The sequence below is a fragment of the Protopterus annectens genome, chromosome 8.part0, assembly GCF_019279795.1.
Source record: "Protopterus annectens isolate FY-2018-M chromosome 8.part0, PAN1.0, whole genome shotgun sequence".
NCBI lineage: Eukaryota > Metazoa > Chordata > Ceratodontiformes > Protopteridae > Protopterus > Protopterus annectens.
In genome coordinates this window covers 602,173,710-602,201,042 of record NC_056741.1, presented here as the reverse complement: position 1 = coordinate 602,201,042, position 27,333 = coordinate 602,173,710, and the positions used below count along the sequence as shown (strand labels likewise).

The 27,333-nt window shown below is 43.6% G+C and overlaps 1 protein-coding gene across 1 annotated transcript in view; it reads left to right on the top strand.

Moving 5' to 3' along the window:
• The window catches only part of FAM120C (family with sequence similarity 120C), a gene marked incomplete at its 5' end in the record, with an annotated part of 1,286,378 nt that overhangs the window by 364,379 nt on the left and 894,666 nt on the right, over nucleotides 1-27,333 (top strand). Inside the window, one exon of the mRNA XM_044079289.1 lies at nucleotides 7,217-7,484. Coding sequence (XP_043935224.1) covers nucleotides 7,217-7,484 — 268 coding nt within the window. The remainder of the gene's footprint in view (nucleotides 1-7,216; nucleotides 7,485-27,333) is intronic.

Here is a 27,333-nt window from a genome sequence, read left to right as displayed (position 1 = left end):
CTTTCCCTCCCTTCATTCCCTGACTGTTGTGGGGCATCCTAGAGTTGGGCTCTGTACCTCTCCTTATTCATCCAGCATTCCCTACTCTCCCATTATACTCTGATCAGATGTTGTCTTTTTTATCCATTCCTCAGTCTGTGTTCCAGTTCCAACCTGTGACCCGATTTCGGTCACTTCTCAGACTTTGGATGTGTAGCTTAAGCTCCTCCCCTTATCCATATTCCTCTCCAAAGACCCAGACTGTCTCATATCATGTTTGCTGCTTTTGCGAACAGACACCATTTCTCATAGCTGAAGTGTTTTTAGTAAGATAACCATGATTTTTTTTTTCAAGTTACTTGTCTTTGACAAGGTTCTTTCAATTTTTCTCTTTTTGCACTCTTGCCTCATAGATATATATATATATATATATATATATATATATATATATATATATATATGTGTGTGTGTGTGTATATATATATATATATATATATATATATATATATATATATATAAAAAAAACATTTGTATCTAGAATACTGTTCTTTTGTGTTGTGGTTGTTGCCTTCTTCTATGCCTATCTTCTTCTTTCCTTACTCCTTTGAATATTTACTGGTACCATTGTTGGTACTTTTCTTCCCAAGTTTGTGGGAATTTCTTGGTACCATCATTAGTATACTATTCTGCTCTTTATTTAATTATTTCTATTAGCTGTTTATTTCTTATTTAGAGTCAGGATGTCAGTTAACTTGTGGGAATAAAATTCACAATTAGGATGTCTACTCACAGAGTGTATATTGTTGTGGGGCCTCCCATCTTGAGGTAGAATGTGACAGTTGTTCAGGCTTCAACCATAGGGTTCTGCTTGAATTCTGAAGCAAGCTTATTTTAAAAGCTTTACTGCATTCTTTTGCTTCTGCTGTATTTTGGACCCTCCCATTCTGCTACAAAACCTGCAGAAAAGACTCTGAGAGAGAGGGGAGAAGTCCAAAGAAAAGCCAAAAGAAAAGTCTAAAGACTCAAAGTGCTCACTCAACCGCTCTCCTCACTTGGCATAGACTTCAGCTCTGCTACCAAAGATTTCCAATGTTTTGGATCTGTCCACCTCTTCAGATCCAATATTGGCTCCGCATAAGTCCTCTGCCCATAAACAACGCTGATTCTTGCCAGAGCCAGTTTCATCGAGACTTCATTCTCCCTTTCCGCAAGAAGCTCCACATAGAGTTTCCAGTCCTCCATCCTCCTCCTTCAGGTCTAACAGAAGCCTGTCTGAAGCTGATGTGGACGGGATGATGAGGACATTTCTCAGGACACAGGTTCAGTTGGGAGTTCTGCCAGCTCCCTCTCCTTTCAGACCTGTGAGCTTCTACTCCAGTGTGCCCTTCAGCTTCAGAGGTTCAAGATACAAAAATTCTGGGATTGTCTAGGATGAATTCAAAGGACTGGCTTTCAACCTACCAACCAACCTTGGAGCTGGGGGTATCTCTGACCCAAAGCTTCTGCTCAACTCAGATTTTTCTGGAGTCTTTTCCACTTAGGGCCTCAGCATTTGACAGTTCAGCTCCAACTTCTACATTGAGACAGGGTCATGGGGAAGTCCTGGATTTTTCCATGCAGGTGGCTTCAGCTCCCCACTGGTCTCTGCATTCAAGGCAGTGGAAAGAGCTGGAATCAGGACATCCTTACCCACCTCGAGCCCCCCCCCCCCCACACGCACACACACACACACACACAGCTGTCTGCCCTGGCTCCTGAGCTTGCTGATTCTGTCCCATTGGGCCAGCTGGTCTGCTCTAGCCTCAAGACAGTCCTTTTGCATGACTCCCCACACACTTCCAGGTCCTCATCGGATCACTCCCACAAGGAAGTTCCTTGGAAGCGTATGTGCAGGGTGAGGCATATTAATTCCCCACAGGGGTCTTTAACAGAAGACACTGACTCTGATGAGGGGGGGGGGGTCAGCTCACCCCTTGAGGACATCTCATTCAGAGAAATTCTTGAACTTCTGAGACAGAAAGTTGGTTGGTCTTACGAAGCTCGTTCCCAGCAAGAATTGATGTTTCTTGAGGCTTTCAAAATCTGCTCAGCTGTGTCCTGGGTGGTTCCCCTCATGGATGAAACGTTGGACTTAATTTCCCTTTGGGCTTGGAAGGATCTGAATACAACACAGCCTGTCCCTAAAAAATGGACAAGTATTTGGTTGCAGCTAAGGACCGTGTCCATTGGAGCAGGGGTCCTCTAGCTGATGCCATGGTGGTTGCGGCAGCCACCAAAAAGGAACTTGCTGAAGAAAGTCCCTTTGTCTATCCCCCTAACAAGTAGTTTAGGGCACTGGACAAATTCAAGAGCTCATTTTTGCTTCAGCGACCTTCACCCTTCAGTCAAGACCGAATTATGGGCACGTCACAAGGTTTCAAAGGGATTTGATGAATGAGCTTACCAAATCTCTCTGGGTCCATGTTGGCAGAGGATAAAAAGACCATTTCTTTGCAAATGCCCACCCTTCTACCCCTGTCAAATGCCTTTATGCATTTGATTTCTCATGCTACAGAAGGTGTTTCCAGAGCAGGTTCAGGCTTTACCATTAGAAGACATGCCTGGATATGCTTATGTGACATTGCAGAGCCCTACAAGACTTCCTTCATCAGTGCACCTTTTGATTGGTCTACTTTATTTGGACCCCAAGTTAGAGATGCACTGTAGGAGTGAACAGGATGGGAAAACCCTATTTGCAATAGGGATTTGTTTTTCTACCCCTCAGAGAACCTTCTATAGAAACTAGAAAGGGGGTGGAAAGATGTGGTTCTGGAAATCGCAGTAGTTCTGTTAGGACTCCTATGGAGATAGATCCCTCCACAGCTTAGAGGGAACTGTGATAGCAGACATTACCCAAGAGAAAGAGGGGGCCCACCGAACCAAAGTTTCAGAGGTCTTTTTTTCTGAGAAGCCTTTTCAGCACCCCTGAACAGTTGTGCCCAACTGCTGTACTTTGGAGGCAGTGAGAGGATGCTTGGATGTCCACCACCAAAGATGTCTGGGTGCAAAGAATAATTACCAGAGGTTATTGCATTCCCTTTTCCCTTCCTTCACCCATTCACCCCATGAAAAATTCCCAGTGTACCTCCCCATCAGAAGGAAAGAAGCAACCTCAGAGATAAAAAAGCTGCTAAGAAAGAGTCATCCAAGAGGTCCCACCAGGCCAACAAGGATTTGGAACTTATTCAGGATCCTTTTGGTGCCAAAGAAGACTGGGGACCTCAGGCCAGTTTTGGACCTAAGCCACTTAAACCAGTTTGTCAAACACTCCCAAGTTTCGAAAGTCACTGTTCAGTTCACTCTTCGTTTTTTGAGGAAAGATGATTAGATGTGCTTAACAGATTTCCAAGATGCATACTATGACACAAAAATAAACACACAATCCAGGAGTTACCTTTGCATCTAGCTTGGAGGTAGCTATTTTCAATTCAGTGCCCTGCCATTCAGTCTCACCACAGCCCTCCCAGGTGTTCACCAAATGCATGGCAGTGATTACAGCTCACTTGAGATTTCTGGGATTCTGGGTGTTTCTTTACCTCGATGACTGGCTTCTCACAGCTCTCACCAGGCATCTCCTAACACACTCCAGGTACTACCTGCTCCATTTATGTCTACACCTGTGCATCACAGTCAACTACGACAAATCTCACCTCCTTCCCACATAAACCTTGAAGTTCATAGGGGCTCATCTGGATACAGTTTTCTCAGGAAGCTTGGCTTCTTCAGTCCAGATTATCCAAATTGCAGCTTCAAGTGAAGAATTTACTAACTCTTCAGTCACCACCAGCCAGGCTGGTTCTTCAGCTTCTGGGGACAATGGTGGCCTCCTTAATCCTTTTACTCTTAGTGCAGTACTACGTGAGAGTACTACAATCTATTAATCGACATCCCATGTAATCTCCCATTCGAATCACAAAGATCTGCCGACAGCATGTATCCTGGCGGATCCACGCACCAGATGTTTCACAGGGCCGCCCCTTTGTTCTCCCATTGCTCAAGGCCATGGTGACCACAGGCACTTCCCAGATGGGGTGGAGGGGCATTACCATGGACACACAGTCCAAGCCATGTGGTTCCCCCTTTGAGGCCAACTTTCACATCACCGTCCTAGAGGTTGAGGGCAGTCCTTCTAGTACTGCAGGCATTTCAAGATATTTTCCTCAGGGTATATTTGGAATTAAGGTGGGCATGTCAGTGGACTGGTTTATCAACAAAGGAGGAGGAACCTGTTCTTACCCCTTATGTCTGGAAGCGATGAGCATGTGGCAGTGAGTGAGCTCTTCCAGCTGCTTTCTTTTAGCAGTGCACATTCTGGGGAAGTCCCACATTTTAGCAGACAAACTGAGCAGATCTGTTCTAATGCTTCACGAGTGGTCTCAATCCCTCAATCCTTCAGTGGCAAAATGCATTTTTTGCCAATGGGGTCAACCATGCTGCGACCTAGTAGCTTCTCCTCACAATTCCAAATGCACCATATTTTTTGCTGTAATCCCCCACAGATGGGCAGTCACTGATACTATTGACTCCCAGTCTCCTTTTGCCTATCCCTCCACACCTCTCATACAAAGTTTTTACAGAAAGCTCATTAAAGGAAGAGCAATGTGATCCTCATTGCCCAATTCTGGCCTCGACAAATGTGGTTCCCATTCCTCTGGCCTCATCTCATATGCCCTACATGGTTTCCGAATCCCGTTCCGGATCTTCTGTCCCACCCCTCTGGGCTACCTCACCTGAACATACAGGCCATCAGGTTGACCGCATGGTTTCCCCACTTCCAGTCATGGCTAGACAGTGCAGGCTTTCTTCCCAGGTTTTTCACATCCTTCCTTCTCAAAAGGTCTCTACTAGGAAGATGAGCAAATGGAAACAATTCTCTGTTAGGTCTAATGAGGGAAATCTAGACCCTTTTTCAGCACCCATTCCAACAGTTTTAGAATTCCTGGCTTTCATTTTTTCATAGTGGAGCAAGTTACTCTACAGTCAAAGTACACCTGGATTCAATCTCCAATTTCCATGTAAGTAAAGATCATTTGTCATTGGCCTCCCTTAGGTTATGCAAGACCTTCCTTAAAGGTACTTTTTGCTCAGGCTACTCATCAAAGACCCTATCCCTCCTTGGAATTTAATGATTGTTCTCCAAGCCTTAAATCAGTCTCCCTTAGAATCTGCAACCAAGGCTGATCTAAAATTTTTGTCTTGGAAAACCATTTTTCTAGTTATTACTTCTGGTAGAAGAGTCTGAACCTCTGGCTTTATCTTGCCCAGCTACCTTATATAATTTTTCCTAAAGACAAGGTTTCTTTTTGCACCAACCCATCCTTTCTTCTGAAAGAAGTTCCTGAATTTGCCTTTAACCAATCCTTTAACTTACCAATGTTCTTCCCAAAATTCTGTCAATAAAGGGGAATGTATGCTTCATTTATTGGACGTACACAGACAGTTAAGAATTTATCTCCATAGAGCAAAACCTTTTAGGAAATAAGACCAATTATGTATTTCATTTTCAAAAGTTAAACTGGGGCAGTCTGTGTCTAAAGTTACATTAGCACTATGGCTCACTGAATGTATTTTTTATGTGTATGAATACAAGAGCTTTTCTTTACCAAGACCACCATGAGCTCATTCCAGAAGGTCAGTCTCCACTTCTTCCGTTTTCTTATCCGGAACTTCTATAGATGACATTTGCTCTGCTGCCACTTGGTCCAGTGCCCTTACCTTATCTCATTACAAGTTGGACTTGCTTTCTAGGAACAAGGCAGCATTTGGTTTTGCTGTAGTCTGCAGAATCCTTCCATGAGACCATCTTGGGTTGACACTAGCTGTGGACTTTCTCCCAAAGGTTGCGGAACGGACGAAAAAGACATCAGATGCAGAAGTTATGTACTCGCCATAACAATGCATCTGTGTTTTGTGTTTTCATCCTTCCTCAAACTACCCTCCCTCCTTCCCCTTTTAACTGGAAGAAGGTATTTATTTTGTTTCCTGATTTAACCTAGAGGTATTTTCCTTTTGGACTTTCCTTTTTTATCTCCATATACTCTTCCTATCATGCTTCTAGACATTTATAGAATTGTTTCCTTTCTGTATGTTTATATCTAGGGGCAGACTTGATCTAAGGTAATCTGATGCTTGGGAGAGAATTATAGGTGAAGGGAGGAGCGTGAGCTACAGATCCAAAGTCTGAGAAGTGGCAGAATTGAATCCAAAACCCAAAGGTTGATGGACAAAAACAGACAACAGATGCATTATTATGGTGAGTACATAACTTTAATTTTCTACTTGTCAAGGGGGCACTTATAGAAGCTTCCCTCAACTGCAAGTTGATTCTTCTCATAGTGTTTCATGTAATAGCACCACTCACTTTCCAGATCTCTGGCAGGAGAGAACCAAGATAGAACCAAGAACCAAAGAATGCTCTGGCTTTTTAATCCTTATATCCAGTGGGTATTCCCATATCTGGAGGAGAAGAGGAAACCTGGCTACAGGGTGCAGGTTTTACAGCCCTGTAAGTTGAATGTTCATTAGATCTCACCTGCAGCTGAGTTCCCATTGATGATGGCTGCAACAGTGACCATCCTCGTACATTTACTGTTCTGGTAAATTCCTTATACAACTGTACTCTCAGTATTTTACACCAAAACCCAAAATATGGGGAAAGTTGTCTACTCCTAATGGGTGTACGTGGGCAGCTGAGGTTTTGCATTGAAAGAACCAAAAGATATGAGACTAGCTGTCCAGCTTGGTTACCCTTCATTACTAGGGAAATAAAGACCACCAGTATCCAGACAGACTTTGTGAAAATGGCTAGCTTGGCTGTTTCATATTTTTTAAATGATGCCAGTGGTAAACTTTGCAGGGGCATTTCAAAAGCCCTTAACAGGGCAGCAGCTACTTTTTTAGCTGTCTGTGCACTTTAGGTAGTTAGGATGTCACATCTCAGCATACAACTAGAGCATATTTTCTCGTACCTTAAAATGAATGAGTTATCTATTTGCTGCTGGTGGTTGTCAGGATTCAGTATGAGGTGACAGTTTTGAGACTGGAGCAACTTGTCATCTTCTGACTTAGAACTGCATTTCCAAGGTAGTAATTAAAGATTTATTCTTCATTCATGAAACACTAAAGTGAATGTGTGATACCAGCAATGTTGAGCATGCGTTAATTCTGAACTATCAACAGCTCTATTTTGTCTCCTTAGTCATGTTCCAGATCAGCCTTTGCAGAAGTCTGGGTGGGAAGATACCAGTGGTGAGAAAGGGCAATCTGGATGGGTGCAATCTGGTACTGGTGAGGCTGTTGGTAACTCTGGAGGACCAATTCCATCACTTCTTTCCATGTCAACACGGAATCATGTGGACATTACTGCTCCACCACCACCACAAGTTGCACCAGAGGTTTTGAGGGTTGCAGAGCACAGACATAGACGGGGATTGATGTGTCCATACATCTATCATATTCTTACCAAGGTGAGTATGAATAACCTTGTGTACAGTAAGACTGGACAAGTATATACTTGCTGTTTTATTTGAATAATGTTGTTATCGAGAGTACATCTCTGTATGTAATCTGAATGGGTTTCCTTTCTTCAAATACCCCGCTTGGCTATTTTTCCTGCTTAGCTTCTGCACTTGGATGTGTCCTCTTCCTAATCATGCACTCCTTAATATCATGCAATGGACATTTGGCTAACTCCTACACAACCAGTTCTTTCTTGACGCTTGAAAATTGTGGATGATTGTTTTGTTAGTCTTAAAAAGGTCTAAATTTAAAGCTTAAGACATACAAGTCACTGAAGTATTCATTTGACCCTCACATCACAAGCCAAACCTGCGCAGGTATTACCTCTATTGCTTGGTTGAAGAACACAGTATAAAGCACTGCCATTAGCACCAGTGTTTCGTCTCTGCCACCAAAAGGCGAAGGAAGGAGAAACTCATTGCATACGTTATTTCTCATAAGATGGTTTCATTTAAGGGTACTCAGCAAAAGGACTTGTTCAGAGTTTTTGCATCATCCCAGGCCATTGCCGAGGCACCACGAGAAGCTGTTGCTGTTGAGAACAGAGTTTAGTCTCACCCTCCTAGAGAGAAGTCCATCACCAAGAAGACCTTGTAGGAACCAGTCTGCAGTCAACTCCCTTTGAATGGTGAAAGGTCAGTATCACATACTTGCTCAGGGGGCCCATGAAAAGTGCTCTCCCAGCAACCACCATGGTGAGTTTATCCCAGATCGTAAGCATTGTCCATCTTCTGATTGAAAATGACTAGAGCTTAAAAAAAAAAGAAAATAAAGAAAATAACTAGAGCATACCATGAGTGGTCCATGCCTAGGGAGTAATCCCTTGAGTTCCCCAGCAGATGATCATTGGTTTTACTGTGGACTGAGTTTTCTCCCCAGAATTCCATCTAGGTCCAACAGGGTACAGTGGCCAAGGGTGGCAAGAGTCCATCAGGACCCCTCCTGCCAGGGTTTACAGTTCATAACCTTAACACCAGGTAGTTGTGTGATGTTTGGCAGAACCTGTCCTCACAGGCACAGCAGAGTCATTCAGCAGTGTATAGATTGGCCCCACTAAGGTCTCTTATCCATGTACACCATATTGAGCAGGTGCCCCTTTGAGCAGTAGTGCCTCATTGCCCAAAGTGTGTCAATCACCTGTCATATTTTAACTCATGACTCATCAGCAGAGTGTGAGTTTGTCAATAAAGGTATAGGGTGTGCTCTTCAGCCCTCAGTATTTTCACAGTCAAATAAGGACATCAGTAGCTTCCCCCCTATAGCTCCCTGTTACTGACTTCTCTTTGGAAATGAACTCTTGCTCTTGCAGTCCTCATAGGACTGGTTTGTGTTGCTCGTGTTTTCCCTCAAGGAATATCTAAATAGCTGAAGAAAAAGATTAGTGAGAAGCCTTGGGTCATATCTGCTATGGTGCCTGTGTTCATGGCTGCTTTTGTTACAGCCTTGAAACATTTGGACACCACCCTTTCTGTTTCAAAAAGGCAGATGCCATCTTCAGGTCCCTTGCTGATTGGACTGAAATCTTTTGTAAGCATTGCAGAACTGGCATCTTTGTGATCTTTGATTCAGTCAGACCACAGAGAGCAAAGGACCCACCTATCTTACTGCATGTTAAGGAGCCTAATGCATTGGACCAGATGGGCAAGAAGGGGATTTCCACTGCCATATTGAGGTTCAGAGTTCTAAAATATTTGTCTTGTCTCTGATTATCATAGAGGGATAAAGACCTCAATTCCAGGTGACCTGAATTTAATTAGTGACTTCAGACCTGGAGGAGCTGGTTTTGGAGAGAGGGAAGGGTTGTGTCATTTGCTTGCTCAGCTCCATTAGGGGAGGACATTGGAAGTGTGTCAAGTGTTAAGGCATACCTTGGTGACATGATTCCCATTGGAGACTGCAAACACAGAAATAGCCACAGACACAGGTTAATGGGGGATGAGTGGCTTAAGTGACTTGTCCTCACAGAGTCTGAGTGCATCCACTGGTACCACCCAATGTATGCCCTGCCCAAATCATACCCAGTGCACAGTAAGATAGGACCTTTAGTAATAATAATAAAAAAAATAACTCCCCTTAGACAGGATGATAGTATCACTGCCCAGTACTTAGTCATTGCCCCCCCAGGCTTGAGCAGCAACTTATCTTTTACTATTACTGGGCTCCCAGGCGAATAAATAGATTAATTGGGAAGAAGGTGGGGGATTGAAGCTCGATGTTCAGCCAAGAAAGATGGAGCACAAAAAAAAAAAAAAGTCTCAAGACCCTAGAAGAGCTTTCATCACATTCAATAATTCTGGAGTCGAGAATCAACTAGCTAAGACCTTTGTAACTATTGGTATAATAGTTTTCATGTGACTTATAACTCTGTTGATGTTGTGGTTAGAGCAGGAAATTTGTATATGCTCCTGTGCAGGAGTGCTGACTGTTTCTTACATCTGAGGTGTAGATCTTTAAATGCTAATTATTTATCTACAGGAAGCTGAGTGTCATGTCTTGCATCTTTCATCTGGAGAGTTTAGTCAAAATAACAACCTCATGGAGGTTAGATTATGTCCCTAGTGTTTGTAACTTTATCATTTTTGCACTCACAACTGGCATGTTGTGTCACAGTGGAGCACTGTATCTCTCTAAGTAAAGAAATATATTTGTTTTCAGTAGTTTGGAAGTACAGAAGTACAATCCACAATAGAAAATGACCCAGAGGCAGGATTAGCCACCCAGTAGTTTGAACATTGGCTCTAGATGACCTAAGTGCTACCACCTGAAATTTTTACTTCAAGGAAGTTTAATGAAAGCTTTTGGATCCACAATCAAGCCTCGGTGGTGCAACGGTAGTGTTGTTGCCTCACAGCAAGAGGTTCTCCCATTCGATTCTCGGCTGGAGCGCCTTCTGTGTGGAGTCTGCACGTCCTCCCTGCAGTCGAGTGGCGTTCAAAAGACATGCGTAGAATGGGCGTGCCTTCGTTGAAGGTTGGGCATTGAGCTGGCACCTCGGCACCCGTAAAAAAAATTACCGCCAATCATTAGCGGACCGGAGTTCCGCTGTGGCGACTCCTAACTGGGAAGAGCCGAAAGAAGAACAACATCACTACAAGTAGATTAGCAAAGAAGCCTGAAAGGATGCAATGTGCTGACATTTTTGTATGTCGCTAGAGAAGAGGTATTGAATCTTTCTTTTCCTAAAAAGGAGAAAGACAATATAGCAAAAACGAGAAGTTCATGAATGATTATGGGCTTAGAACGGATTTGACATTTGTTCACCAGTTATTATTACAAGGGTACAAAGTTTTCCAGAGGTTCTAGGAAATTGTTACTGAGCTGAAAGAAGACCCAAACACTGTATGATTCACTAAAAAGTGACTGAATAAATTGTAGTATAGTTAAGTTAGCAGACAAGGAGCAAGCAAAACAGACCTGACATTATCAGAACTTGGGTATGTCTACAGAACAAGCAGAATTGCAAGTATGCAGTTAAAAGAATTAACTGACTGAAATGTTATTTATAAGAAAAAAGTTTCAAGTTAAAAGTTGAGAAATAACGTGAGATTATATCACAGATAAAGTGGATACAAAAATGAGTCTACAGTATTGAAAATATAGATATGAGAAAAGCTTGCGCTTTATCTATTAGACGTGATTAGCTCCTGGTTTACTTTTAATACATCTGTCTGATTCTGTCTTATGAAATGCCATTCTTTTTAAATTTGTAAAAAAAAAGCAACTTTTTTTGTGTTCAAAAGAATGTGCATGCTGTTGAACAGAAATATGAAAAAATGTTTGTTGGTGCTATTGAAGTGAAAAGACATTATACAATCAAGTTTGAAAATACTTCAGAATTACTGAAACAAGACTGCAGGCCAGGACTTCAGTAAGAAATTGTGAAATTTAATATAAAATTGTTGAACTTAAACTTGACAGCCTGATGAGGCAAGGCATTCGTCCATCCATGTATCAGGGAGATCTAGGCTTCATGAATGGACTTGGTTCAGTGTAGTGTTGGTTTGGATAAAATGAAGGTGGGAGGTTGGCTTAATGGTTAAGGTGTTTACCTTACAGACACAAGGTACAGGGTTTGATTCTCACTTGGGGTAATTGGCTAGACTTAAAATGGCCCACAAGGGCAGTTAGTCTAGTATGAACCTATGAACCTAAACGGCTGACTGACTATCAGCTCTCCTGGGGAGAGGGTTGAGCAGAACTTGACATCTGTTCTGCAGGGTAATTCTACCCTAAGGGGTGAGTGCTGTGACATTCTGTGCTTGGTGGGCAGATGTGCACACACGGCATGCTGACATGCCTCATGCAATGTTAAGGAATGTGATTGGCTACTGCTGTTCGATGGTTCTTCTTGTTCCATAGTCTACTGCCTTTTGGAGCCTCATTCCCTGGCAGTATGGTTGGTGCTGTGAAGTTGACTTCCTGAATAGATTGGGGGACCCACACAATGAAAGGTAATATTGGGGATTGTCAAGAAAGGAGCTTAGAAGGTCATCCTGGAAAGGGAAATGCAGGTATGGAAGTGACTTGGAAGGCCAGTGTTGAGTCAGGTAGGGAATAGTAGGGCAGAGAGAATTGTTGACATTGGTGAATAGTGTAGTATTTTATTTAAACTTGCTGTTAAAACAGTGAGGTTCAGAAACAGTGCACAAAGAGTGGTGTGCACATTAACATATTCTGGCCATGGGGTGGAGCCACTGAGTCAGTGGTAGCTTAACATGAATACAGAAATAGGAATGACAAAATCTGTTTACAGAATGCAGCATTTTAAATAAGTAAATTATCCTAATATATGGATTACTTTGATTTGTGAGACGCTAGGTGTCATTAAACAAATTCACATTGTAAATGCAAGTACTAAACATGAAAAGAAACATCTCAGATACTCTGAAAAAAACATATCAGTGATGTACTGTGTTTCTTTTATTCCAGGCTTCGGAAGTTTGCCAGGAGAATGTCCCGTACAATGCATGCATTCTAGGTAGCTCTTGGGAGTAGAACAAAAAAAGGATACTATCAAATTACATGGGTAATATGTTCCTTATGTAAGCACTGTGATTCTGCTGAGAGAGTAGTTTGGTTGTCAAGAGCATTTTCAGAATTGTGGACAGGATGTGCTGAGCTAATATTTGGGAGTACAAGTATGACTCTGTCATTGTCCATGTTGGAGTGAATGACCTGAGATGTGCTTCCCTGGACTACATGAAAAGAGACATAGAGGAGCTCTCTGACCATATGGCCCAGGCAGGTATGACACTAGCCATGAGTAGCATCCTGCCATTTCCCAGAATGATACCACAGTACAAGGACAAAATGATTGACTTCAACAATTGGCTAAGCTTCTGGTGTCATTCAAAAGGGATCCAGTATCTGCCTGCCTGGGACGACATGGTCGACAAGTCATGATACTTTGCCAGATATGGCCTGCACCTGTCGCCGCTTACATTCTGGATACTGGCTAAGGCTGTTGCACCCCTATAGTGCCTTTTTTAGGCAAGGCTCAAACGTGAAACGCACCACCATAGTAGACATAAACAAGCGAAATCTAAGGGCAATGCTACTCAGTGCTAGAAGTCTAAACCTCAGAATGCACACACTCGAGGCTCTCCTTAAGGTAGAGAACATCGACATCTTTGCAGTGACAGAGACCTGGTTTAAGGCCCAGAGAGCACCTCTGCATTACCAGGCTACAATTCTTACCACAACTTTCAGCCACCCAACCTGGACCGAAATGCTAAAGGAGGAGGCATGTCCATATTCATAAAGGATATCCACACCTCCAGGCTAGTTGCTCAACATAATGCCTCTGAAATTATCTAAATACAATTAACACTGGGCAAGACTGCAATTCAAGTAGCGTGTTACAGATCCCCCGCCATGCCCCAGGACGGTCACTCCATGTTTCTCGATATACTGGATAATATCAAGGTCACGCCCAATACCCTAATTTTGGGAAATTTCAACTACCCCTCCATCAACTGGGAAAAGTACTCGTGTACTAATTCATTTGCCCAACGTTTTCTGGAATTCATCAATTCCAACTCCCTGGACCAGCTTGTCCATACTCCTACCAGAGGTAGCAACATCCTGGACCTGGTCATTACCAATATGAGTAACAGATGCTCCACTCCACTGGTCAACTCCTTGCTGGTCAGGTCCGACCACAGGCTAATCACATTAGACATCCATATCCCCCCCCCCCATCAAGGAAACTGCCGTAAAACACTTCTCCAAAGCCAACTTCACGTTTCTTAAGTCAGAAGTGGCAAATTTCAGTACACCCACACAGATGGAAAATAGTGGCACGACTGCTGAATCTTATACAAATGCACTGTATAACCATTTACACGAGTGCATGGGCCGTGCCATCCCCAACAGAACCAAGATGCTATCCTCCAGAAAAAGTAAGCCAATCTGGTGGTCCCCTGCCATAAACAAGCTCTACAACAGAAGGAAGAAACTGTTGCAAAAAAGAGAGAGTAAAATCCCAGGACTGCAGGAACTCCCTGGTCAGCATCAGCAAGAAGCTGAGATCCCTCATAAAGTCTTCCAAAGCTAGTTACACAAATAAAATTGCCATGGATTGTAAAGGCAACCACAAAGCCCTTCTACAACTATGTCAGGAATCTCAATGGCATCACTCAGATCTGCTCTGAACTACAGCACAATGGCACTACATTTATCGAACCAACTGATATTGCCAACATCCTGGCAGACAGGTTCAGTGCTAACTTTACCTCACCCCCAAAGGACCCATTCACATACCGGATGATTGCAAAGCCCCTGAAATCATGGCTGTACAGGTAAAGACTGCACTCTACAAAGCCAAGAACACAGCATCTATGGGACCGGACAACATCCCAGGGTGCTTTCTGCACAAGATACAGAACGAACTGGCACCCCACCTAAGTATCATGTTATAGCCTCACTTCAGGCTTTGTGCCTATGGAATGACGCACAGCGACAGTTATCCCACTCCAGAAAGGGGTGCCACCACAGACCCTGGGAACTACCACCCTATTAGCCTGACAAGCCTGGTCTGCAAGGCCATGGAACACATCATCCTAGAGCTTATAAATGAAGACATAGGTAACCTCCAAAATCTGGACCCCACTCAGTTTGGGTTTGTAAAAGGTAGATTATGCCTCCTAAACCTGACTGACTTCTTCGAAGCAGTCACCAGAGCCTAGACGAGGGTAAGGTGGTGCACACAGCCTGTCTTGACCTCACCAAGGCTTTCGACACCATCCCCCACTCTGGTGTTATAGGTAAACTCACTGGACTAGGCATAAATCCCTATGTCACAAAATGGGTGGCCAACTGGCTCACTGACAGAACCCACACAGTGAAAGTAGCCGACTCCAAATCTGACTTCAGACCAGTGACAAGCAGTCCAGGCTAATACAGCTAGTCTCTGGCTAATGAAATTTGCAGATGACTGCAAATTAGGAGCCATAATTGATTCACCTAAGGATGTGGACATTCTACAAAGTGGTCTCACTGAGACTGATGCTTAGTGTCAAAGTCATGGCGTAAAGCTCAATGCCAAGAAGTGCATTGTCATCCCCTTTGGGAAAAATACCATACCCATGAACTACCATATAGGTGGTAGCCTACTAAACACCGAAAGTGTGATGAGACCTTGGGACACAGGCAGATAGTCGTCTCTCCTTTGATAATCACATTGCCACAGTAGTCAGGAAATCCTTCTATGTGACACACCTCATCACAAAGGGGTTCTCCTCCAGAAAAAGAGAGGTCATCGTTCCTCTGTACACATCCCTTATTAGACCCATCATAGAGTACAACGCCCCATTTGGCATGTACCTCGCAAGACATCTGCAACAGCTGGAAAGGGCACAGAAATACCTCACTAAGAGGATTACCAGCCTCGAACAGATACCATACGCCGACCGTCTTAAAAGCTCCAGCTCTACTCTGTCGCATATCGCCTTCTCCTAAGCGACCTCTGCCTAACGTACAAAACCATGTCTAACCCAAACCTGAGGGACATGCTACACTTAAAGATATCCCAGTCTCTCCGAGCCACATGCTCCAGGGACCTAAACCTTGTCACCACAATAAACATAACATGCTGGAGGGATAGATTCCTGTCCCAGAGACTTCCCTTGCTCTGGAATAGGCTGCCCATTCATGTCAAGCAAAGCTCCTCATTAGCCATCTTTAAGAGAAGTCTTGACGATTGGATGGGAAATAGGAAATTTAGTCCGGGAATCACTGTTGTGGCTCTGCTCGACAGGGGCACAGGAAAATAATTTTCTTGGGTGGCGAAAGCCAGAGACCCTCGTTTGGCTAGGCATGTATAGGACATAGGGCCGATAGCCTAGTACTTACCTATGAGTATGGATTAAAAAGGCTTCTGTTATGGCAGCTAAGGATATGTGGGAAGAGACTAAATGAATAATGCAAAAACTGAGAAATTTGAAGCTATTGTTTATGGATATAGATAGTAAGACACAAGCACTAAAAATGTTTAGTCTCTTTTAAGTTTTATATGCAGATCAGGCATATTTTCTATCAATCAGAGAAGAAGTTGTGGACAATAATTAATAAGGAGTTGAAGGAATTTATCTGGGAGGGGAAGAGGGCAAGAGTTAAGTGGAATATGTTGATTCTTCCAATAGAAAAAAGGTGGTTTAGGATTACCGGATTTGAAGTGATATTTTAGAAGTACACGGTTAAGGTTCATATACATAACACAAGCAGAAGGTTATTATTCCAAGTGGAAAGGGATGGTGATGAAGGTGGGGGGGGGGTTCAAGAAATAAGGAGAGAGTGGGATTTTGAATGCATATCCTTATGGAGAATAATAACAGCCATACAGAATATTACATATTCATAAAGTAGCAGAAAGTATTTTAAGAAATAGCCAACACGAGAATGGAGAAAGGAGATTTTGCCAGTAGGGGTACAGAGAATAAATGAGGGGGTTGAATTTACTAGAGAAAATGGCAAAGGAACCAAGATATTTGGAGCAAAAAAAACAGAGAGAGATGGAGAAAGGTAATAGAGTGGGATGAGGCTAAGAAGGCATTTGGATATGGCTACAGACGGCCTTCCGTACCAGGAATTGATGTCAGAGTGTTGGCACAGAGAAGGGGACAGGGGAATCCTAGAAATACCTGCTCTGGTACAGTTTTTAGTTGAACTTAGAACAAAACTGCTGTTAAAAAAAGGATAATTAGTAGGGCATAAACAGTATTGCATAGTAAATATAGGAATCAATCAGAGGAGGTTAGAAAGGATTAGGAAGAGAGACTGGATAAGCGATTCACAAAGAAGTAATGTGAGGATGTATGTATGCCTCCCATATATGCAACAGAGTCTAGAAAATTTAAAATCTTTTCTTGGAACTGTTTCTATAAGTATTTTTATACTCCAAGCTGACTTCTAAAGAATTTTTGCCTCAGATAGATTGCAAATGTTGGAGGTGTGATGGGGAAGAAAGTTATTTGGGAACATATTTTTGAGACTGTAATGTGTTGGCAGACTTTAAAAACTTCCTGCAGAATACTCTTTTTCAGAAGTGCTAGGTGAGTAAATTGGTGTAACTAAGGAAAACATTTTTTGAGCTGGGATACAGGATCTGAATTGCCTCGAAACAGTAAGGCCACACGGAGTTTAATTGTGGTGGCTGCCAAACAAGCAATTACTAAAAAATAAAAGTCTAACCCAACTATACTGGAAGTAGTGAATATAGTAACAGAGATAAAAGAACTGGTATCTTTAGAAAAGGGTAGGAGCAATTGCATAGAAAAAGTGAGATCAATACATGCAGAATAATGTTTTGGAGGAGGAATGAGGTTTAAGGGAAGGCAGAAATTGAAAGAGCTATGTAATATTTGACTGATACACCTGTATAAAGATTTAAGTGATGTATGTTTGCAACTGAAAATGTCAGTGTGGATTGTTTTCATTCATGCAAATGTATTATTATCTATGTGTTGTGATAATTCAATAAAGATGTTTCTTGTTACAAAAAAAAAAAAAGATTTTTGGGTGCAGAAGATAATCACCAGAAGCTATATTATTCCCTTTGCTTTCCTGCCAACAAATAAGAAAATCCCTGATGTTTCACCCTGTCAGAGGGAATTAGCAGCAGCAGATTTGTCAAAGATGCTACAAGAGTGAGTCACCCATGGGGGTCCCACTAGATCAGTGAGAATCTGGAGGCTATTCAAGACTCCTCCTGGTTCTAAAAAAGATCGGGGACTTCAGATCTATTCTTGACATCAACCATTTAAATCAATTTGTGAAACCAAGTTCCAGATGGTCATGGTACAGTCCATATTACCTCTTTTAAGGAAGGACTACTGGATGTGCTCAATAGACCTTCAGGATTCTTGCTACCATGTAAAGGAAGAGAGGCACTCAAGAAAGCTTCTCTGCTTTTGGCTCAGGGTCAGTCATTTCCATTCTGAGCACTGCCCTCTGGTCTTACCAAAGCCCCCAGGGTGTTGACCAAGTTCACAGCAGTGGCAGCATCTTACCTAAGATTGCAAGGGTTCCAGGTGTTCCCCTGTCTAGATGACTGGCTCTTTACCTTTCCTGCTAGAGATCTGTTGACAAAGTGTTAGGACGACTTCCTCCAGTTATCTCACCACTTTGGGACTGCAACAAGTTTGAAGAAAAGCCAGCTGACACCAACACAGGAAATAGAATTTGTAGGGTGCAACTTGGATACAACATCCCTAATAGGCAGTCTCCTGGAATCACGAGTTCTGTCCATCCATTTTCAAATTTTAGAACTCATATGTTCCTCCAGTCCTGTAATAATGCTAGTTCTTTGACTGTTGGTCATTGACTGCATCAGTTCCACTGGTTCCACTAGTAAGATCAAGGGTCAATACTTAGTCCCTTACTTTTCAATGTTTTCATGAATCACCTATAGACTTCCTACCCACAATCATCCCTAATAGAGTACACAAATGACTCTACAGTCATCACCTCCTCCAATACTCTCCGTGACCTACATATCCTTACACAAAAGTCCTTCAACCTTATTGAAACTTGGCTTTTGAATAACCAACTCTTACTGAACCTCAGAAAGACTACACTGCTACTTTTCCTTCTCAAATCACCCTCTCAATGCAAATCCACCTTCACCGTCACATCCCTAAACAACACTATCATTAAGGCTGAAACCCATACTAAGCTTCTCGATGCCATTATAAATGACCAACTAAAATTTGACTTACATGTATTCCACAGTATTAAGAAAACTCCTCACAAGTTAGGTCTGTTGTACAGAAATAAAAAGATCTGATATTGCTAATCCTCGTTCATTCCTTACGCATGGGTATCGGTTCCGAGCTCGGAACCGAGCCGGCCATTTTTCAAGCTCGCGTCAGCTTCAAACTCTCAAGCTAAACTCTCTCCCACAATCCCCCTCTCCCTGTTACCTCAGTTTTCGTTTGCTGCATTGCCATTCGGTCGTGTCAAGCTACTTCTCTTGAGCTAAGTATATTCAGTTGTTGTTTAATAGTTTTACAGATTACTTTTCTGTCAGGAAAGTTCATATTTTATTGTCTCTTACCCTATCACATCTAGCGTTCATAATTTCTTCAGGTTTTTCTGCTTCTTTCTTTACCACTTTTACCGCAAGGTATTCTCTCTCTACCATCATTGGTAATCCTTTTCTCTTTTCTCTCATACCTTCGGGTACTCTCGTGTACCATTGCAGGTAGCTTTTCTATTAATTAATTTACTGTCATGGCAGATAAGAAAGGTAGTCCGGGGTTTAAGCAGTGTTCTGATTGTGGACACAAACTGCCAACTTCTGATGTACACTGTTTGTGTGTTTATTGTTTGGGAGCTTCCCATTTGTCTGTTGACCCACCCTGTACTATTTGTGAGAACTTTTCTAATAGAACCTTGTTGGAAAGGAAAAACAAGCTGTTACTGAAGGGACTTCTAAAATCTCCCTTTTCAGAGGCTATTTCTGGGTCAGAGGCCTCAACCCCTCCTAGAGCCCATAAGAAAACTTTGGATGTTCCTACTAAGGCTAAATCTTTGCCTTTGTCCCCGGCTGGGGATTCCCGCCAACCAAAACCTAAAAAGGCTAAAGTTTCGGCTCCTGAGCTCTCTGTCAGCCCCAGTGCTTTTGGTGCCTAGACCTTCAGCACCGAGGCCTTCGGCTCTATTAGTGATTTCAGCTCCGTCTTCTACTGCAGCCTTCTATATATCGGCACTGAGGGCTCCTCGGTTCAGACCATTGCCACTGTATCGGCACCGACCATTCAGTTGGCGCAGACCTTGACCGCATCGGCTCTGAGATCTTCATCGGAACCGACGCCTTTATTGTTGACTCCTGGATATAGCGCAGTCTTCCCCTTCTGCAGTTCCCTTTATAGATCTCACTAAAGAACCGCAGTTGCCTTCGTGGCAGGAACGTTTTGCTACGACCCAGGATGTCAGTTGTGACACACACAGTTTACTGCTCCACAGCCATCTGGGGACTCCGGGTCGGCAGGCTGAGCCACTTAGGTGAGGGGTGACTCCTGTCCTCGACATGCACTCCTCTTCAGGTGGACCAGCCTTCCAACTGATGGAGAAGGCTTTCGCTGCTGCTGGCAATTCCGGACTGTCTATACCTCCGCCATCCTCTGGTACACTGGTTTCACAAGTCACACCTAGCAGACACCGGGAGCAGGGGCCGCAGGACATATTCCCTCAGGAATCCCCTTTTCTGCTGTCTTCTCCAGCTTCTCTCACTGAGGAGGTCCACCTGAAAAGTTCGTTGAAGAGGAAGCACATGCACTCCACAGAGGAGTCCCTCACCGAAGACACAGATTTCGATGAGGGAGAAGGATCCCCTCGGTCACCCTCTGAGGTATCCTTTGGTGATATCCACGAAATCCTGAAACAGAGGAGGTGACTGGCAGTCCTCTAATCCGACCTCTGAGGAATCTGTGTTCCTGCAGGCCTTTCGCACCAGACCCCCTACCTCTTGGGTTACTCCACCTGCCGATGAACCTGTCCGGCTCATTGTGCAGCGTGCTTGGAAGGCTCCTGATACCGTCAAAGCTATTCCCTGGAGGCCAGATAAGATCTTGTCCCCTCCTGCTTCGGATCCCCATTGGTCCAAAGGTCTTCCTGTGGATGCTTTGGTGGTGGCGGTCGCAACAAAAAAGGATCTGGCAGAAGAAGAAAGTCAGACTGTCCATCCGCCTAACAAAGAGTCCCGGGCCCTGGACAGGATAGGGAAGCGCACCTTTTCTTCAGCGACCTTTGCCATCAGGTCCCTGAATTATATGGCACTTTTTACCAAGCTTCAGAGGGATCTGGTTGCTGAGCTCTCTGAAACCTTGGCTGGTGCTGTGTCTGATGAGGTCCGTGACAAAGTGGCCTCTTAGCTGACCACCATTGAATCTATATCTAACTCCTCTATGCGATTGATATCTCATGCATCAGAAGGAGTAGCTAGAGCAGCTGGTTCAGCTGCGGTCTTGAGACGACACGCCTGAATGCGCTTGTGCAACTTCGCGGAACCCTTTAAGTCTTCCTTTCTTAATGCCCCCATTGAGGCCTCCTCGTTGTTTGGGCCCAAAGTTAAAAGCACATTGGCCAGATGTGAACAGGACGGTAAGACCCTTTCTGACATAGGTGTCTGTTATTCTTCCCCTCAACATGCTTTCTCCCGAAACCAAAAGAGTGGGAAGATATGGTTCAAGAAATCTCAGGGTCTTTTCCATGACACACAGGCCGAGTTCTCCCCCAGAGGCAGAGGGGGGAACTCACAGGGAAGACTCTCCTTTCGGGGCAGAGGGGGTCCACGTAACCAGGGTTCCAGGGATTCTTTCCCTGGTCAATCCTACCAGCACTCCTGAAGAGCGGCCCAACTCCTTTCCTCTTGAGGTGGTTGGGTGACGTTTCTGCTTGTACCCTTCTGCCTGGCTAACCATCACCACTGATTCTTGGGTACAAAGGATTATAACCAGAGGTTATCATAACCCCTTCGATCTTTGTCCCATCCCTTCAAACAATCTTCCCGACGTTCCACCCAGTCAAAGTGAAGAAGCAGCACTAGAGATAGAAAAGCTGCTAAGAAAAAGAGTCATCCAAATAGGCTCTCCAGACCAGATAGGATCCGGATTCTACTCGAGACTATTTTTGGTGCCAAAGAAAACCGGGGACTGGAGGCCAATTTTGGATCTCAGTGTATTGGACAAGTTTGTGAGAGTACAAAAATTCCGGATGGTCACAATACAGTCTATCCTCACGCTTTTGGAAAAAGACAATTGGATGTGCTCTATAGATCTTCAAGATGCGTACTACCACATAAAGGTGGACAGGCCATCAAGAAGATTTCTGCACTTCTGTGTGGGAGCAAGTCACTACCAGTTCAGAGTACTGCCCTTCAGACTCTCTACAGCCCCTAGAGTGTTCACAAAGTGCATGGCAGGTGTCACAGCTCACTTGTGACTTCAAGGATTCCAGGTGTTTCCATACCTAGACGACTGGCTCATTTCCGCCCCCACCAGACATCTTCTGGAAAAAGCCCTGGAATACTCTCTCCTCGCTGCTCAAAGGCTAGGCATAACCATAAACTGGCAAAAATCCAGTCTCACCCCATCTCGGTCGACAGAATTCATAGGGGTTATCTTGGACACAATAAAATGCAGAGCTGCTATTCCAGAGCACAGAATTCTAAGGATAAAGCAACAACTAATTCCAATCCTTTCAAAGGAAAAATCCACAGCTCGCTCAGTTCTACAGCTGTTGGGTTTTATGGCAGCCTCCATCACCATTGTTCCCCTGGCCAGGTTTCTCATGAGGCTTCTACAATGGCTACTGCTCACCCAATGGTATCCTTTTCAGCATCCTCTTTCAGCCATGATTCGAGTAACCCACAGGTGTAAACAGGATTTAAATTGGTGGATGACACACAATCTCTCACAATGGTCTCGTCCCTTCTCCCCCCAGCATCCCAAGACCACAGTGACCACTGACGCCTCCCTGATGGGGGGGGGGGGCTATGTCAGGGACAGATAGTCCAAGACACTTGGTCCGAACTGGAGGCCCATCTGCATATAAATGTTCTAGAGCTGAGGGTGGTGCTTCTGGCATTGCAAGCATTCCATCCCCTGCTGCCATCTGGGACAATTGCGATTCAGTCCGACAACATGGCGGTGGTCTGGTACGTCAACAAGCAAGGTGGAACCAAATCTTACCCCCTTTGTCGAGAGGCCATGAGGATATGGCAGTGGGCGATGGCTACCGACCGTTTTCTTCTAGCAACGCACATTCCCGGGAGTTCCAACGTGATAGCAGACAGACTCAGCAGGTGCATTCTTCAACCTCACGAGTGGTCCCAGAATCCCTTGATAGCGGCGGAGGACTTCCACCACTGGGGCTGTCCTTGCTGTGACCTCTTTGCATCCCCAACCAGCTACAAATGCAGCAACTACTTCGCCCTGATTCCCCCTCCGGGGCAGTCACCCAAGGACTCTCTAGTCCATGATTGGCCCCTCTGGTCTTTTTCCACCCTTTCCCCTCATTCCCCAGTTTCTGAAGAAAGCCCGTCAGTTGAAGAGCAAGGTGATCCTCATAGCACCATATTGGCCTCGACAGATTTGGTTCCCCTTCCTTTGGCCTCACCTACTAGATCGACCATGGATTCTCCATCCAACCCTGGAGTTTATCTCACATCCACAGAACCTGATTCATCCCAACATGAACAGCCTGAAGCTCAAGGCTTGGCTACTCCAATTCCCTTGATTGCCAGGCAGAATGATCTTTCTTTACCAGTACGTGATATTCTCATTGCTTCTCATAAGTCTTCCACTAGAATTACTTATCTGAGCAAGTGGAAAAGATTTACCTGTTGGCTGAAAGGTAAACAAGTAGACCCCTTTTCAGCACCAGTGTCGATAATACTAGACTATCTGGCCGACCTGTTTCAGTCGGGTCTATCGGCCTCCACCATTAGGGTTCATCTGGCTGCAATTTCTAATTTTCATGAGTGTGTCCAAGATTCCTCTCTTATGTCCCATAAATTGTGCAAGACCTTCATAAAAGGTGTGAATCATCTGAAGCCACCTATTAGAGAACCTATTCAACCATGGGATTTATCATTAGTTCTACAAGCTCTGACAATGTCACCTTTCGAACCAGCCTCTTCTTGCGACCTCAAGTATTTGTCATGGAAAACCTTGTTTTTGGTCGCCATTACTTCTGCCAGACGTATTTCTGAGCTTCAAGCTTTATGTATCAAGAGTCCATACTTGATTTTTTATAGAGATAGAGTGTCTCTAAGAACTAATCCGTCATTTCTGCCTAACGTGATCTCTGAAATGTCCATTAATCAAGCCATTGAATTGCCAGTTTTCTTTTCCAATCATTCAAACAGAGGAGAGTATTGCCTGCATACCCTAGATATACACAAGCAAATCCGTTTTTACTTAAACAGGACTAAACCTTTTCGTAAATCTGGCCAGTTATTTTTGGCCTTTTCTGGACCTAGATTAGGATCTGCTGTTGCTAAGGTCACATTAGCTAGATGGTTGAAGGACTGTGTGACCTTTATTTATACACAATGTAATATCCCGTTGTCTACTACCATGAAAGCTCATTCAACAAGGTCAGTGGCAACTTCTGCTGCTTTCCATGCCAGAGCTTCTTTACATGACATCTGTGCAGCTGCAACTTGGGCTACGCCTCATACCTTCATCAATCATTACAAATTGGATTTGGCCTCCAGGGGAAGAGCATCTTTCGGTTCTATGGTGCTCAGGAATGTCCTTCCATGAGAGCCTCCCGGGAATAGAGGTAGCTGGGGACTCTGTCCCATGCGTAAGGAATGAACGAGGATTAACAATATCAGATAAAGAAGTTATGTCTTACCATAACATTCCATCTATATTGTTGATCCTCGTTCAGTCATTACGACCCTCCCTCCTTCCCCTTCCTGTGGTTTCTAGTGGATCTCACCATCCGGTTCTCTTTAAGTTATTTGACCAGAGGTAGCTTCTATCTTCTTTGACTTGCAAACTCAATCTGAGGTAACGGGGAGAGGGGGATTGTGGGTAAGAGTTTAGCTCGAGAGTTTGAAGCTGACACGAGCCTGGAAAATGGCCGGCTCGGTTCCGAGCTCGGAACCGATACCCATGCGTAATGACTGAACGAGGATCAACAATACATATGGAACGTTATGGTAAGACATAACTTCTTTTTCCTAGCTATCAACTCATGACAAACATTTGCCCAGGCTTACCTCTTCCCTAAAGTACTGTATTGTTCTCAAATCCTAACTAACCTATAATCAAATCTTCTCATAAAACTGCAAATCACCTATAATAAGTTACATAGATTTGCATATAATAACCCACCTAGGTTGCATCACTGTCTTGCTCTTACGACTCTAAACTGGGTAGAATTCCTTCATCTTCAACTTTCTTAACTTAGACTCATTCACTTCATCATACACAAACCATCTTCCTGCCCTTCCATCTCCACTCTAATCTTCAGTTATACCCCCCCCCCAACTCTAAGAAGCTCTGATCAGTTTCACCTGGAAATTTCCAAACCTAAGAGCTCTTTTGGACAAAAACATTATAGTTAATTACCAGCCCTTTCATGGAACAAACTCCCCATGTCTCTACGAAAAATAAACCAAACACTTGACTTTAAGAAAGCTGTAAAAGACTACCTTAATACTCCCTGGACCTGTCATTGTAAATATCCTGCATGAACTCTCTATTATATTTCCATAATCCTTACTCTCTTCCTACTCTGTTTTTAACTCTCTTACGTGTCATCATACCCGATTCTCCTGATCCTCTCAGTATTCCCTTCCAATTCACTTCTTACTTACCCTCCTCATTAACTTTTGATTCTTTTCCCCTCACTACTTGTCTAACTTTCCTATTTCCTCTACCTTACCTCCCATTAAAATTTATAATTCATGTTTAATCCCAATTCTGTAATTTCCTCCCTCTCCTAACTAACTCTCTACCAGTTGGATTTCTTACTTGCACACTATTAAACATTTACTATTCCTTGAACCTCTGGTTTATTCCAAAATCACTGTAAATAGATGTGTGTAATTCTTATTATAGCTGTATAATCTCCATATTTTATTAATGTCTTCTAATTTTGTTTCTCGCTAGCTATTCTGTTCTGTGATAAAATTGTGATTATTTCTGCTTAGAGTATTTATGTATTGCTACTATTGTTCTTACTAGCTATACTTTTGTACTTCTCTTGCCATTCTGATCTATGATAAAATTGTGTGTATGTTTATTCGCTGCTTAGAGTGTTTGTTTGTTTGTGTCTTTCGGCTTTTCCTGGTTAGGGGTCGCCACAGCGGAACTCCGGTCCGCTAATGATTGGCAGTTGATTTTTACATACCTGCTTGCCAGGCCTGACGCACAACCTTCAACGAAGGTATGCCCATTCACGCATGTCTCCACGCAGAAGACGCTCTAGCTGAGAAGCGAGTGTTTATGTACGCTACTGTTATTCTAGTAGTTACTGTAATGAAATAACTTGTTGCATTGTGGAGCTTTTCTGCCTGGGCCTCCGCTGAAAAAGGGCTTTTGCTCAGTTGGACTATCCTGGTTGACATATGTCAAGTAAATAATTAATATATAAATATAAAAGATGTTATGTGAGAGTGCTGCAGTGGACCCTTTTTGTTCAATGGTCAGTGTTACATTATCCTCTTTACTTTCCATTGTTACTCATGTCAGTATGCAGGCGCCCCATTTTGTGGTTGTTTGACCTCTTTTATCATGTCCTGGGGTCAGCTGTTCACTCCGGATAGCCACCTTGACCATGAACACCTGCCTTCCAGGGTAAGGGTGGCATTTCAAAGGGAAGACCATCCAAGGCACTTGGTCTGTGACAGAGACCAATATTCACATCAGTGTCTTGGAAATAATGGTGGTCCTCCTAGGATCTTTCTCCCCAAAGGTATGATTTCCATCCAGACTGACAACATGGATTGTATCTGTTACATAAACAAGTAAGGGGGAACCCATTCTTACCCATAATGTTGGGAGGCCATGAGAGTGTGGCAATGAGCAGTGTCTTCTCAGCACTTTCTAGTGGCAAAGAACATCCCCAGAAGTTCCATTGTCTTGGCAGATAGACTGAGTAGATCTAGTCTTCTGCCTCACAAGTGGTCCCTCAGTCAGTCTATGCTATGATTTTCAGTTGTGGGGACAGCCATACGTCAGCCATTTCACTTTACTCTGATTCTTCCAGAGGGACAACCACCCAAGGGATGTTCTAGTCCACAACTAGCCCCTAGGTCTTCTGTATGCCTTTCCACCCTTTCCCATAATAACCAAATTTCTGCAGAAAGTCATTTGGTGCAAGGCAACAGTGATTCCCATTGCCCCTTTCTCACCCCAATAGGTCTGCTGCCTTTCCTTTGGCCTCATCTGAAACACCCTCCTTGGATGCTGGATCCTCTTCCAGACCTTTCTCACCCCATCAGGCTAGCCTCACTGATACCTGAAAGCCCTGAACCTTATGGTTTCTCCAGTTATAGTGATGACCAAGGGTGCCAGGCTTTTGGCTTCACTTTTTCTTATTTTTTCATCATCTCAGAAGTATCATACCAGAAAGATTTACAGAAGTAAATGTAAACGATTTGCTGTTTAGGCTACTCCTAAAGGCTTAGATCCCTTCCCAGCACCTCTCCACTCTGTTTTGGATTTTCTAGTGGGCTTATTCCAGGAGGGTGTTATTTTCTCAACTGTTAATGTTCCACTGGCAGCTATATCCAGTTTTCATGTTGGGAGAACCAGAATCCTACTGCATCCTTGAAAC